The sequence below is a fragment of the Carettochelys insculpta genome, chromosome 5 (genome assembly GCF_033958435.1).
Source record: "Carettochelys insculpta isolate YL-2023 chromosome 5, ASM3395843v1, whole genome shotgun sequence".
In the NCBI taxonomy this organism is placed as follows: Eukaryota; Metazoa; Chordata; order Testudines; family Carettochelyidae; genus Carettochelys; species Carettochelys insculpta.
The window spans coordinates 72234573-72250586 of NC_134141.1; the positions used below are offsets into that span (position 1 = coordinate 72234573).

General features: G+C 38.0%; 1 protein-coding gene across 1 annotated transcript in view; it reads left to right on the forward strand.

Annotated features, from left to right (window-relative positions):
• Positions 1–16014, forward strand: part of PCSK1 (proprotein convertase subtilisin/kexin type 1) — a 36173-nt gene that overhangs the window by 8011 nt on the left and 12148 nt on the right. Inside the window, exons 3-8 of the mRNA XM_074995955.1 lie at positions 1055–1165; positions 3948–4094; positions 5937–6013; positions 7787–7875; positions 11069–11241; positions 13604–13816. Coding sequence (XP_074852056.1) covers positions 1055–1165; positions 3948–4094; positions 5937–6013; positions 7787–7875; positions 11069–11241; positions 13604–13816 — 810 coding nt within the window. The remainder of the gene's footprint in view (positions 1–1054; positions 1166–3947; positions 4095–5936; positions 6014–7786; positions 7876–11068; positions 11242–13603; positions 13817–16014) is intronic.

Consider the following 16014-nt stretch of genomic DNA (forward strand, 5'->3'; position numbering starts at 1 on the left):
CCAAAAAGGTGTACAGCATAGAGAGACATGTCCTAATAGAAAAATCTAATCTAATACTTAGCACAAATGGTTAGATAGCCTGGAACATCTTGAATTGAGGATTTGGAAGTCACCTAACTTGTTTTACTTTACCCACCTGAAAAATGGAGCAAAAAGCACATCTGCATCAGACACCAGGTTTTGGCCAGATTTTGATACCCTTACTTATGTTGAGGAGCATCTTACTTCCATGAATGGTTCCCCAAATGAAACCAGTGGCACTATTTGCAGAATAAGGTTCCACCCAGAATCTGTCTCTGTTAAAACTGAATGGAATTTTCTTGGGTAAATAGCCAAAGGAGTAATATTTTCCAAGAGACAAAATGAGAAATCTTTTGAAAATAGCGTAAAGTAAACTAGACATAGTCAGGTATATAAAACTGGTATGCAGCTACATGCATAGACACATCCACAAAGATGCTTGAAAGTACTCATTTGGATGCAATCCCATTGACTTTATTAGAGACATGCTAGTGTTGATTTAGGTACTATTCACTGTTTTTTAGTTGTTCACCTTTTGAAGTGGAGTGTGGTTGTAAGTGACATTTGGAAAGAGGCGTTAAGTAACAGATGGACTCTGAGTAGTAACATTGCTGAGACTGTGACAAGAATGGCTTTTCACTCTCTAAAAATTCACGGTTCCTGTTCTTTCTAGTTCATATAGAGAGATATTAAACTGGAAGCTCAAGAGTGAAACAGACAGTGTTTTTGCTTGCTTGAGTCACTACCTTAGGTTAGGCCGTCTTCTAACAGCTGTATTCTTTCAACAAAAAATGTGCATTACGGCCATTTGCAGATAAAAGATTTTCACTCTAGCTGTACTTTAAATGATTTTATAGTATCATGGTTTCACTGAATCCTCCTCCATACACTTTAATGCAGATAATGCACTTTACAGCAATGAACCCTCCACTTTTCCCTCTAGATACCAGGGTTATGTTGTACAATGAAACACTTTCAAAACCAATGAATTGCTGTTGGTTTATCTTTGTTATTGTTGATAAAATATTTGTAGGTGTCCTGGGCAGAGCAACAGTATGAAAAGAAGCGAACTAAGCGTTCAGTCTTCAGTGACTCAGCAGAAAACCTTTTCAATGATCCTATGTGGAATCAGCAGTGGTACCTGGTAAGAATTAATTTTTATATGGTATAAGCAGGTGATGAATTTTATTTGTACTGATCAGTTGTGCTATTTTATTGATGTCAAAGAGGGAGTGCAGAAAGGAACAGATTGCAGCTACTTCTGTTACTGTAGCTCATGAAAATGATAGGTCTCATCAACTGATATGATCAAGCAGCATTCTTTAAAAAAAAGCACGGTTCACACATACAAAAATTATTACCACCAGTTTAAGTTTCTGATCACTGGATTTATGTGATACATTATCACATTGTTAAACTGTTAAAAGCCATGTTTACAATAACATGAATTTTAGCCTGATAAAGTAATACCAGCGTCCCCTGTTCCACCTCTTTGGTAGGCAGCGTATTTCTGTGTTGGAGCCAATAATGCACATTGTACGTGTCAACAGATAATAAAGCTTCAGATGTGCAAGGTAATGGGCAGCCCAACTTCTCTTGACTTTGACTGGAGTTGAAGCTGCTCCTCATACCATAGGATTAAGTCATTAATGAAGAGGTGGTGGAGGACAAGGTTTCCTTTCCTGTATATGTTCTTGGCCTCTTGTGACAACCCAGCCAAATAGCTGAATGGCTGAGTTTTACATTGCCCCTCTGCGAATCAGCTGGACATTCTCCATCATAACTAGACTTAATCCTGTTTACCACATATAATGACAATGTGCATCTACTCATGTCTATACCCTCAGACTTCACTGGCTCAAAAAGAGGGAATGAGGTGAAGGTATTGTCTGAGGGATCAGGCAGGGCTAGTTCTAGGGGTGGCAGTTGCCTGTGCGCCATCTTCAAGGGGGTGCTGTCTTGCTGTGCCAGTGAGCTTTTATGTGTTTGGTCTGCTTCGACTAGCCTGGCTTTCCCCCGCCTCAATGCTGGTTGGTCAGCTGTTTTTTTTGTTTTGATTTGTGTTTTTTGCCATGGAGGGTATACAAAATCTTACATTTCAAGGGGCCCTTTCCTCAGCATTCTCTTCCCAGCTCATTTCTAATGGTGAAAATACAAATACAAAAAAAGGCAGTGGTCTTGTAGAAAAAGCAATGGGCTGAAGTCTAGAAGACCAAATTTTTTAACAGTGCCTGTAATTCACTATGGCTAAATCTACATGGTGTGCTGCTGCCGTCAAGGTCGTGCAAATGAGGGCACTCAACCATGCAAATGAGGTGCTCATGTACAAATCATGTACCTCATTTGTATACCCTCATGTGATCACTCTCCCGGCAGAGGCTTTAGTCACCGCAAAACAAGCCGTGTAGGTGGGGGTCTGTCAACCAAAAACCCCCCTTTGTCAACAACCTCTTATCACTGACAAAAATGAGAGATAAAGGGCTGTCGACAAGCAGGGATTTGGTTGATAGACCCCCATATACATGGCTTGTTTTCTGACAACTGGAGCCCCAGCCAGGACACTGATCACATGAGAATATGCAAATTAGGTGTGTGATCTGTAAATGAGCGCCTCACTTGCATTCTCGAGGGCCCTCATTTGCATGTCCCTGACAGCAGCAGCAAGTCATGTAGATGTAGCCTATGTAACTCTGGACACCTATGCATCTCAGTTTGTCCACATAAGTATCATGATACTTGCCCTTCTACACAAAGCATTTTGAAATCCTCAGATAAAAAATGTTGTTTAAGGGTTAAATATTTTTCCAAGGTACTTCCTTCTTCAAATAATAAATACATTGCTCATTTACTGGGTGCACTGATGACAAAATAGAACCCCTCTTTTACCTATACTTCAGGTTAGCCTCACAGCTTCCTTAGATCAGCAATTATTTGATCATTACTATAGCACAGTCTTGTGACCTAGACTATTTCCCTGAACTGCAGCTGCCAGAAAACAAGGAATATTGTTCCCACAATACATTTTATTGTCTGAACCTCATGGCTTCATTCAACAATCTTCTGGAAACAAAGATTTACAAAAAATTAAAAATTCCTATTTAATAATATATTTATTTGCTGAGAAGCACTTAAAAAACAGTGACTGAATCTATGCTTTTGTTTTTATAGAGGGACGGAGTAAACCTGTCATATATTAATACGTATATAGTTTATCGTTAATATTACACAAGAAAAATAATCCATTTAAAAGTTAATCTTTAAAGACCCTTGTTTGAAAGAAAAGAGGGCTCAGGTGAGTCAGGATTCCAAGAAATTTTCCACTGAAGGTAGTAAATAGCAAATTGCGATTCAGAACAGTCCTTCATAATCAGCCTGTCACTTTAATTCCTTTCATTTTCTAATTGTTTTCCACTGTTTGAACTGGATGTCAAAGGTGACACACAGTTTAGAGAACACACAGCTCTTTACATCCTGGATGGCTTCAGTTTGGTTCTCAGTGGCTGAAAGAGGACAAAGCTTTGTAGATTTGACCATTAACTCAACTATCCAAGATATGTAGTCACAATATCCTCCTCTTCGATCTCCCTAATACTGTCATAAGACACTGTATGCTCCTTTCACACTTAAGATATCTTCCAGGAGGATCATATATTTTATGGTGATTGAAATGAGAAAGGTTGGATAGAGGGAGGTAGATGTGTCATTACCCCAGCTACCCTAGCTATGAACAGACCCATCTTTATTGTTGTATTTTTGTTTGTTTGTTTTGTTTCTATGAAACTTGGGCGGAATTTGCAAATTCTGCTCACACTCAAACCAAGATTGATTTAAAGGACATTTTTAATATGGCTAACATACCTGTGCATTAGACAGCCGTAATGTGAATGTATAAATGTTTAAATGCTTACTATTGTTTTCCCCCCCAGCAAGATACAAGAGTGACTCCGTCTCTGCCAAAACTTGATCTTCATGTTATTCCTGTATGGCAAAAAGGGATTACAGGCAAAGGTGTTGTTATAACAGTGCTTGATGATGGCTTGGAGTGGAATCACACTGACATATACCCTAACTATGTAAGTTTGTGCTTTAGAATGCTCTGGGATAGATAAATCAGTGGTGGATACTTATATATAAACATTCTTCTTTGGCTTTCTCTCTCTTCAGCAAGACAGCTCCCACATGTCAGAGAGACTGAAATATTTATCTCAAGCATAATCTGGATCTTGGCTTTTATCATTAGGGCTGGGTGTAAACCACAGGCTGTGTCTACACTTACAAAAAACTTCGAAATGGCCATGCTAGTGGACAAATCGAAGAATACTAATGAGGTGCTGAAATGAATATTCAGCACCTCCTTAGCATGCTGCTGGCTGTGCACTGTGAAAGTGCCATGGTTTGTTCTCGCGTGCCTCATCTACTTGGGGGTCCTTTTCAAAAGTAACCTGCCGACATTGAAATCCCCTTATTCCTATCAGATGATGTTGGCAGGGTCCTTTCAAAAAGGACCCCCATGTAGATGAGCCACGCGCGAGCGAACTGTGGCATTTATGAAGTGCCATGGCTGGCAGCATGCTAATGAGGTGCTGAATATTCATTCCAGCGCCTCATTAGTATTCTTCAATTTGGCCACTAGCATGGCCATTTCAAAGTTTTTTGTAAGTATAGACGTAGCCACAGAGCTTTGCTGACAGAAGTTACTGTCAGGACACATTTCTCCAACATAACCTCCGTCGACTAAGAGTGGCCAGACTGCCCAGCCCTCTGTTGACAGAACAGCCAGTCAGAAGCTTTGCAAACAGGGCTGCCTGGTGAACTGGAAGCCCTCTCTGTTGACAGAGGGCTCCCCAGATTGTCTACGCTATTTTTTTTCTGACAGAATCTGTCGACAGAGGCATTATGCAATGTAACTCTCCTGAGAAAACTGCTGTGTTCTGTTGACAGTTTCCCAATAGAATGCATTTGTAGTCACCCGAGTTCTTTCAACAAAACTCTAGTGTAGACATTGCCCAGGAGTTGAGTAATAAGTTCATCAGGACAGGGTTTTTCAGGGTGTTTTAGCCCTTGGTCATGTTTAGATACAAAGGTTTAATGCTGAATTATTAAAACTTGTTTAGCCTTTGTGGATTTTATATTCAGAGAATCATAGAAATGTAGGGTTAGAAAGGATCTTGAGAAGTTACTAATTCCAACCTCATGAGCTAAAGCAGGACCAGGTAAACCTAGACCATCCCTTACTCCTGCTTGTCCAACCTGTTCTTAAAAACCTCCAGTAAAGGGGATACCACAGCCTTTATATTCAAAGTTGTTGTAGTTTCAAAGATTTCTTAAAACACCCATTTTTCGTTTTGCTAAGAACAAGTAGAACTTATACTTTTGACAATATTATTGAAATTGTTACTTTTTTTAACTGAAAACAGATTGTAAACAAAAGATTTCACCAATTTTTCTTGAAAAAATTGGTTTTGAAAAAAGCCACTTTTTATTTAACAAACACTTGTCAGTCAAAACAGCTCTAACTGTGAGGATTCCTTAATTAATGTTTGCAGAGTGACTTGATGATAAATAAACCATCTCATGCTCTTCTTCCAAATACCACAATATTTTTTCTGTAGGCCTCCTCATGCTTGCCTTCCAACCACCAAAACTTTAATAGCAAAACACTTTCCTTGTGCATGTTAATCAATATGTGCTCTAGAAATTTAATTGAAATGTTATGTGCTTTTATTTTATGAAAGCAAACTGTTTACCTAAACCTCAAGAATGGCGACTAATGATAAGAAGAAAGTATACATTAGAGTTGATGTCACATTTACCTATCTAATTACGCCATCAAGTAGTATAGACTTTAGAAACATTAACACTTGTTTTAGAGGATATTTTCTCATTGTAACTATAAAGTCTATTTTTTAATTTAGGATCCAGAGGCAAGTTATGATTTCAATGACAATGATCACGATCCCTTTCCCAGATATGATCCAACAAATGAAAACAAGTGAGTAGCTTCTCATTTCGTGAAAAGAGTCAAACTAATGAAGTATTATGCTTCACCTTAGAACAGGAAAATGCACAGCTCTTCACCAGTACCCTGAGAAATATTTGTGCTCAGAAAGGCTATTACATGTAAAAGGGGGAAAAATTATGTGTTGCACATTATACATGGACACTGAATAAATTTCCAGATCAAGATGAGTTTTTTCAATTTAATTTCCCTATTATTCTTTGAAGCACTCTGCTTCATGTAGTTCTATGTATAAAGCACTGATCACATATCTGTAATCTCAAGGGAACAATCTTCTGCTGTTATTGCTAATGATAGGGCACACCATCTGACTGTGCAGACTTTGCCCTGAATTATGCCTTGCATTGGGGAGGTGAGGAAATACATCTGCCTCATTGGAAGGCCTTTGGGGAGAGATTGCCTGGGCCTGGCAACAGAGGGGATTTTAGCCATTTGGAATTGTGAGGCTGCTCATTAGCATGGAACTGCCAGGAGAACAGCTCTGTGTAGACGTGCCCATTGTGACCTGTATCTTAGGCACTAGAGAACATACTCAGCACACCATCACTTGTGGAGGTGCAGCAGGCTCCCTCCTACATGCACAGCCAGTTATTTTAGGGACATTTTGTGGAATTTTGTAGCAGGGAAGGAGAGAAGAATCTTCCCACAACTTCCCAGCAACCCATCTCTTCTCTGCAAAGTAGAACACCTTGATAGTTCTGCTGCACTTAGGTCATTCAGTGGTAGCTTAAGGAGAGAGCTGGTCCACAGAGAAGAGAACAGTCCTGTTTACAAACTGTAGCATAGAACAAATCAGTTCTGTGACCCAGGTAGGGTGTCACTATTTAATAATGGTACAATGAGGAACGGACACTCTGGTTCCCTACTGTCCATCGTGCACAATGGTAGCACCCACATCATGAATCCTTTGGTTTAACAGAAATAAAGTTATCAGAATGGGAAGTTATCAGGATAAATATTCTAGATAAATGATTTTGAAAATGTCTCTGCTTTGCTACAGCATTTATGTAGCAGTCAGAGGCCATTATCCGCTTATTCCAATGATATTATCTTTTAAATCTACCTGCATTATCTCTGATATTTATTAATATGTAAATGGATTCCACCTAGAAGCACTTTGTTGCCTACCAAGCTGTAATACTAGATGAAGTAACTCTGGGTAGTTAAGCTGTCTTGTAATGCTTTGAGAGGTAGGAATGCCTCATGGTATTAGACTTTTTCGTACAAAAGATCTTCTTCGAGGAATCATTTCACAAAGATAAGGACGTTTACATATATTAAATGCTACCAGTCACATCCTAAAATAAATAAAGTGTAATAATTTTTGCTTAAAAGTGGCTTTTTTCATGTTTATATTTTAAGGGAGTTATCATCTTCTTCGCACTCCAGATATGTGTCACTGTTGTACTTTGGGTTATAGCAGGTATCACATAGCTCATAGTATATACATAGTAGCATCATGATCTTTCTAGTGACTTAAAGGGATTTGAATCAGGCCCTTACAGCCTCATCCTGATGATCCATTGATCATGAGATGGTTTTAAATTATGTTTACCAAAGCCTAGGTGCAAAAAGTATCTTCTTTTAAAGACAGATATATTTCCAAACCTATTTAATACTCATAGAGTTCACATCTCGGTGATAAAAGAACACACTAATTCTTGCAGAGCAATGACATGTAGCTCTGTAGGATAAAGAAATGCACTGAATTATAATATGACATAAGGGATCGTTTACTTTATCCAGGCATGGAACCCGATGCGCAGGAGAAATTGCTATGCAGGCCAATAACAGGAAATGTGGCGTTGGCGTGGCATACAATTCCAGAGTTGGAGGTAAGAAACCTAACAATATTTTGATTTAAACATTACTTTTTCTGAGGTGAATGGAAACAAAGTTGAGAAAGGGACTGGACTGGCAAGGTGCTGAGTGCTCAGTCAGAGGAGCTGAACACTCTGAGCTACAGTCACTTTGAGTTGAGTGTGCTTAGCATGTTTCAAGAGGCACTCAGTCTCTTACTGTATCAGGTTTTGTGCCAGAAATAGTGTACTTTGCTACATGTATATTGTCTCAAATCTAAAGCAGCCATTGGTTTCTCCAGATTTGATCCATAATATGATTAGTGGTTGCAACTAAACAGAAGCTTTATTTTTAAATAAAGGGATGGGTTGTTTATCTCATTCTGAACAAAAGAAAATCCAATTTCATATCTACTCTTATTTAGAGTGTTTTGTTCCTGTCTGCATAGTATATATGAGGGTTGCCTCAATCAAGGTATTCAGATCACTGTAGTTTCCATTTCAATTACTTATTTCCATTTTGATTACACTTTATTTCTGAAAACAGATAAAAGGCTTGTTTATCTGTCAGTCAATACTACCCTTTTTTTTCCTATTTTTTTTTTTAGAAAAATGTCTGAGGGGCTAGTTTATTACAGATCTGTGAAGTAGATTTGAGCAAAAATATCAGTTGCAAGTGGTAATTTAGAAAAAAAATAGCCTTGTAATTTTATAGTTTTTCAATTTCACATTTTCACCTTTGACTCAAGTGGGACAGTTGCGCTGGGATTGACAATTGTAACTGCTGTTCTCACCATTTGAGTCCTGTTTTCTTAGAGGGATTTAGAACTGTTGCAGATGTCATTTTCCTATCCTCCTTTGCCATTCTGCTTTATATTTTCACACAAAGTTTAAATAAAATGTCTCTCAGAAGATGAAGACACCAAGAATCAAATATTCAAAGCAGGGTGATATGGATGCACCTTCACAAAAATTGCATACCCTCTATACAAATTTTCAAGCACTTGCATATACAAAGAAGGTTACTTCATTCATGTTTGTATGCATTATTATGTGATTTTCAACTATAGATAAAAATCTTTACCACTATGCTTCATCATGCTTGTTTATTTGTCAGATATTTGATGTTATAACTCTCAATATTCAATACTGTTTTGAGCCCTATTACATTCTTGCAGTCATTGAAATAATTCGGCAATGAGTCCACCAGGCTTATTGCATTGTTTGAGGAATGTTTTCTTGTGTCTGTTTTAAATGTGTTACATTTCTGTTTCATTTACTATATATGTGCACTTTCCCTTCTTTATTTTTTGTAGAAAAAAGAAATGTAGTTTATCCCATCTGCCATATAGTGAATGGAATTTACACATAAATCATCACAGCACTGTTTCTTTGATGCGGCAAGGATATCAAATGATTAAGTTGTATTTTATAAAGGACTTAATGAGAGTTTCAATGGTGAATGTGATGCTGTTTGTCAGGGAGATACATGTATCTGTCCGAAATTCCTTATGCTTTTGCCTGTTTTTGCATTTATGAGGCTGATGATGGGAAAGAAGCATGCAGTTGTGGAAGAAAAGGGAAAGACAAGTGTATGGACATATAATGACTCTGCTTACTGGTGAAAACTAATGCAGTGAAAAAACATTGCAATAATCATATCCCTGAACTTATTTAGAAAACAAAGAATTTTCTCAGGGAATAAAATCAAAACAGCAGTCTTGCTTGCAGTGTTTTTCACTAGTGTGCTAATAATATAGTTGTTTGTTCTTGAATTATATTACAAATCTGTACATCTGGCTTTGCCTCTTTTGGTGCTTTCCCAATGTCTATACTAGCTGCAATGTTCTAAGTCTTTTGCTGTATATAGCAATCTACGTCCCTCATCCTTCAGTCAGTTCTTTTGTTTTTTTCTTCCGAACAATGCAAAGGAAAAAATGAAAACCTGTAGTTTGGTTTGGTTTTTTTCTCTCCTATTAGAAATTCAAGTCTTGTCAGTCCTTGTTTGGAAATAAGTATGAGAAATTCTGCACTAAAAGAATTATAATACATAGTTTGGCAACTGCCAGTAATGTTGCAGCTTCTCTGTTACTGCATCTCTAGCTTAGACAGATCCAAAGCATTGTGCCATGGAAACCTCTTCTGAAGCCTCATTACATTAGCAATTGTACTGTTAGTACCCTTGTACTGTTATTACCAGCTGCATCACTGCTGGGATTTTGCAAAAGTTCCCCACCGTAGTGAACAGTGTTAGCAGTGTGGGGAGTTCTAGTGTGGATGGGATGAGCCACTGGCTGCCAGTGGAATTTCAGCACCACGGAGATTAGCCCTGCTCTGAGTTATCACTGGGTCTTCCCACATTGCTTACAATGATAGAAATTAGTGGCTATGTCTCCACTTGCCCCCAGCTTCGAAGGGGGCATGATAATCAGGTGATGAAACATTACTAAAGAAGTGCTGTGATGCATAAGGAGCACTTCATTAGTTATCTCCCATCACCCTGATTACCATGCCCCCTTCAAAGTTGGGGACAAGTGTAGATGTAGCCAATTAGTGTGAAGAGAGCTGGGAAATTTCTGCAATATTTACTGCATTCAGGATTGGATAGCTAGTAAAACAATATCATCTAAAAACACAAGCTTAGTAACTGAGATGGGAAGGTTTTTTGTTTTTTTTTTCCTTGAGTGAGAGTGTTTTGTAATTTTTCATTTTAAATATAAATTTTTAAACTGAAAACTTTTAAGACAAAAGACTTCTAAAATTCTGTTTTTATAATACCTATTTAACTGTGTGAGAAAAGAAATCTTTGTTAAATATTCAACAGAGAGAGAGAACTTAAAAGAAAAGCATACAATACATCTGCTATGAGATATTTAGGAGGTTCTGCTGGAAAAAAAATAGACCAAGCCATATTTGTTCTTTTTAATATTTCAAGGGCAAAAAACAAACTGGAAACAAAGGACCCTCACATTCTTCTCTGTACACTATAAAAAAGAAAAAAATGGGGAGAAATAGTGGGGCACAGTCCAATTTTTATAAGTTCACTTTTAATATTTATAAAATGCACTGGAATCTTCAAGGGAAGGATGATCCATAAATGAAATGTTTTACAATATTGTAATCTTAGATTAGGACCCCATGATACTAGGTTCTGTACAAACAATTAACAATGATAATGTAAAGGAACATGAAATAGATTTGTTCCACCTGTTTTGTTTTTTAACTTAAGGTATACGAATGCTGGATGGAATAGTCACCGATGCCATTGAAGCTAGTTCAATTGGATTCAATCCAGAACATGTAGATATTTACAGTGCAAGTTGGGGCCCTAATGATGATGGTAAAACCGTAGAGGGACCTGGCAGGCTAGCACAGAAGGCTTTTGAATATGGGATCAAACAGGTAAGCCATCTGACAGACAGTAACATTTAAATACAGCCCATCTTGCAGGCAGTGGTTCTTGGAGGTGACAAAATGGACTGTTCTTTGTCTATTTGCTAAAATGCTCTGTTCATTCAAATAGATTTGAGAAACTGAATAATTCTTTAGAGGAATGTTCATACAGAGGTTCAGCAAAATTTCCCAGCTGGGACCTGAATTATGAAAACATTCTGACAGCATTCTGCTTTCAAAGGGTTATTCTCTGCAGACTAGCTTTTCTTCTTCAGCCCTCCTTTTGCTGCTTCTGTGCCTCCCTCCCCCCACCTCCTCTCTCTTTGCTTGTTTTGCTCTGAATAGTAATTGGATTTCTGCACAGAGGCGCCTATAAAAATTTTATACAAAGTGTCCACTTCACAAATACTTCATTTTGTAAAATGGTGATGCATTTTAGCACTCAGTCCATGAATTGTGTTATTCTGTTACTTGCACTATGTTAATTGTGCTGTGCATAACATGATCCAATTAAAGTGAAGGTAGTAGGAATGTATGCTGGAGAATAATGAAAGCAGCAGCTTTTGAATTCTCTTTTATGATATCCCCATAGACCTGGCTAGAAGACAAGCAGTGTATTGAATGAGAATTGCTGGGTGTGTATACACACACACACACACACACTGCTCCTAGCAGTTAATCAGGAGGAGGTATCAAGACATTTAAACATGGTCTAGAGACAGCATAGGCAAGGAGTTGCAGCAGACAGATAAATGGAGAAGAGAAAGCAAGGCGGAAGAAGGAGTGCCTGTGGAGCTACAGGAGAGGAGTCTGGAGAGGAAAAGGTCAACAACCGCAGAAGAAGTGGGAGGCTGATAATGGACGGCACGTCTAACCACTGAGCTAGGTGTTGTTAAGGCAGAGATGGAGGTGGGGAGGGAGCCCCCAGGAGGCAGATGGAAATCTGAAAAAGGAGAGAGAGGAAGATTGATTCCCACATGGGTGGGAAGGAAGATGGACAGAAAGGGCCCTGGAAAACATAAGGAACCAGTGCACCTGAAATCAAGGTACGACGAATTTGACTGGTGGAGAGCACAGCATTTTTTCAAGGTTTACTTGTACTAAACTAATCCATTAGGGATACAACCTGCAAGGTACGTAGTGCCTTCAATTCTCACTGAAATTAGTCAGAGATGACAGCATTCAGCTGGCTTCGGAATTGGCCCTCTAGATCCTGAGCCAGCAAAGCACTTAAGCACATGTTTAACCATAAGCCCGTGACTAGCCCTACGTGTGTTCCTGCTGAAGTCAAAGGGGTTTCTCATGTGTTTAAGTGTGTTGCTGGATTGGGGCCATAGTTACAAAAACATATTGTTATTTGATTTATTGTGGTTTCCCATGATGATTGCCAATGCTAATGGGAAGAATGTGGCTTGTTTTTCTATTTTTATTTTTATTTTGAGATTGCTGCAATCGCTCTTTGGCCCATGAACCAGCAACGTCAACACTGATTAGACAGGATTAATTGATGATCTGCTTTTCTAGTTGCTCTCTATAATGAGTGTACCTAATACTGAATTTAAAATGTAAGCTTCTGCTCTACGCATTAACAGATACTTTCCACTTAAAGTCTACAAGAGTTTAAGATGTAATTGTAAATATTTGTCTAAATTAGGAAAAGCATGACATTTTTCATGAGGCTCCAGCTCTCCACATCTCTAGCTGTCAGCATGTTTAGAGCTGCTACTAATTCATTATACATCGGAAAGTGGAATAGGAAGTGGGGGCAGTTTTTCTCTGAGACTGATGGCTGGAAGCCCACAGACTTGGAAGAGATGAGTAGATGCTACAATAAAATGAGCTGATGGCTTTGCAGTTTTTCATCAAGTAAATGCCAGATTGTAAAGGGCGTAATTACAAAATGAGTTATGTGAAAATGTCATCTCACACATTAGCCATACAGCTTACCAATATTACTGTAATCATAACAAACACAGAGGAAATTAATGAAGTTCCATTTATTGAAAAAAATATTGCTGTTTTTCCTAAATACACCAGGTACCAAATGTGCTCATAGGAAGAATCACATTTATTGATCACTTTCTCCTGATTTGCATCCAAAATGTATTCCCAGCTGCCCCATTGATTGTGACATTTAGAAGTAGACTGGACCAGTCACAAGATGATGTGCTATAGAGAGCAGTCCTTCCACAGAAGGGAGATGGGAGATTTTACATCTTTTGTATCTCTAACTTCTATGATTTATATGAACAATTATTCTTTATAATCTGCAGATCACTTAAATAGGTGGATTTTTGCTGGGAATGTGTTAAAGAGGCTGTAGACTTTCTTATGATAATCACTTCTTTTTTTTCTTCTTCTTCTTCTTTAGGGCCGAAATGGAAGAGGTTCCATTTTTGTATGGGCTTCTGGGAATGGTGGTCGTCAGGGTGACAATTGTGACTGTGATGGTTACACAGATAGTATCTACACTATCTCCATCAGCAGTGCTTCTCAACAAGGTCTTTCTCCCTGGTATGCAGAAAAATGTTCCTCAACACTGGCCACAGCATACAGCAGTGGAGATTATACCGACCAGAGAATTGTAAGTTGTTTTTACCAAATTTAAGAAACATGCTTTAGTTTAGAGGAGCACACACAGAATTCTTTTGTATATGAAAACAACAAAACAGAAACAGCTTTTAGATACCTGATTTTAAGTATATCATTTAATTATGCTTTACATGCCTAATACTGTAAGGCTGGAAACCTGAAGAATTGGCACATAGCAAAAATTCTTGCAACCCTCTAACATCCCTTAATTTTAAAACAACTGCATTCTACCTTCCTTTCATTACCTTTGATATCTGAAATGTTACACTATGTAAATGTGATAGTTTGCTATGATATCATCCTGCAAAATAGGAGATATTTAGAACCATGCCTTATCGATCTTTGTTGTGGAAGAGTCTCAAAAAGCAGATGGTGTCTGAGTCAAAGCAGGTGAATCATAAAAATACAAAACTATGTAGGGCTCATACCATCAGAAAAAGGAAGGAAAATTCAGGCTGACCTTAGCTGGAAAAATGTATGCTTTTCAGAATCCAAACAGGTGACATCATGGAGTGATTACCTGTTAGGAGTAGAGACAGATCCAAACCCCATGCACCACACCTAAATGTGGAGAAGTTCCGGTTCAGATCTGCTTCCAGACCTGAATATAGTCTCTCAAGTCCATGTCTAGTGAGACATGGACCTTTTAACACAAACATAACTGTCTCAGAATATTTCATTCCTTCCTAGTAGGAGAATCATCGTATTTGTGGGATATGTGTCCTTTGAGACCAGAACAGGAATTTAAATCTAGCCCTAAAGACAGTGTGTGTTTTTTTGCATCTTTCTCTCATGAGATGAAATCTCCACATGTTAGGCAATCTCTAAGAATTTCCACTACATATCATGAATGGTCAGTTGGCTTAAGTGCCTATCATCAGCACTAGAATACCTGACATTTTTTGTGTGGAAAAAATTTTCTACCCCATAATATAGCTTCGTCAAAATCAAAATTTGCAGGTGGCAGGGCATGCGCTGTTAGGATAACAGGATTCTGAAACTTGCTCCCTGCCCTATCCTTTCTCTGAAATAGCCGGAATTTGATGACCTTTAGGGAACACTGAAAAAAACATCTGTTTGTTAGGGTTTTCAAAGAGGTCTGAAGGTTTGTTTCCTAGCACAATGAAGGAGATGGAAAAAGAAAATTATAGGTATCTAGCTGGTTAAATTGAAATTATTGTCTTAATCCTGTTGATACTTATTGATAGGTTAGAGCACCAAAAATTTGGACAGGTCTTTTTTATTAAGTAAGTGAACTTTTTTAAAGTAAGTAAACAAGTTTCATGATTTTGTTTTCAAGTCTGAATTTCAGTTTGAAACAAAACTATAGCTGTGAAGCAGTTTGAAACTTTGCTCAGGAAAATAAAAATTACTTGATTTCAAAATATCTTCTGGCATAAAGCATTTAGCTTTCAAAGCAACTCTGAATTTCTAAAAATCGGAGCTCGATTGTACTTGATATTCAACCCTTTTTGTACAGCTCTGAGCACTCCCAATGCCTCATGACTATTGTAGAAGCAGAACTGTTCTTCACCTTACAACTGTCACTCAGCAGGAGGAAGAATTGTGTTCTATGTCTCCATTTGCTTATTGTGATAACACTTAGAAGCCTCAGCCAAGGCTCAGGACCCATGGTGTTCGGGGCTGCATGCATGCACGCACACACACACACACACACACACACAAAGATGGTTCCTGCCATAAAGAGGGAACTAATCATACAATATGTATTTATCTATCTATCCAAACATAAATATATAGCTGATCTATTTATATTTTTAGATCCCTCTTTATGGCAGGAACCATTTTTGTGTGTGCATATAATATAATATAATATAATAGTCCCTGTCTTAGAGAATACATGTGATAAAGCGACATTTAAGTAACCGTAACAACAGCTCTGATGTGGATGATGATATTCGCACGGTGTACTTCAAATGTGGAGGTAAAAATAACTTTTGATTTCAGTAGGTCAGAATAATGCCCTTCCAATGTGGCTTCTCTATAGCTGAGATGTAAAGCTCTTAGCATATCCACTTTCATATAATGCAGGCATATGGGCATAGGAATTAGGTACTTCATTTTCAAATAAAAAACTTGTTTCATTTGCAAATTATAGTGCTTCTGCTGAAGAGAAAGCAGAATGCTACTACTAATCCTGTGAGTAATTTTTAAGCAAGCAGTAATTTT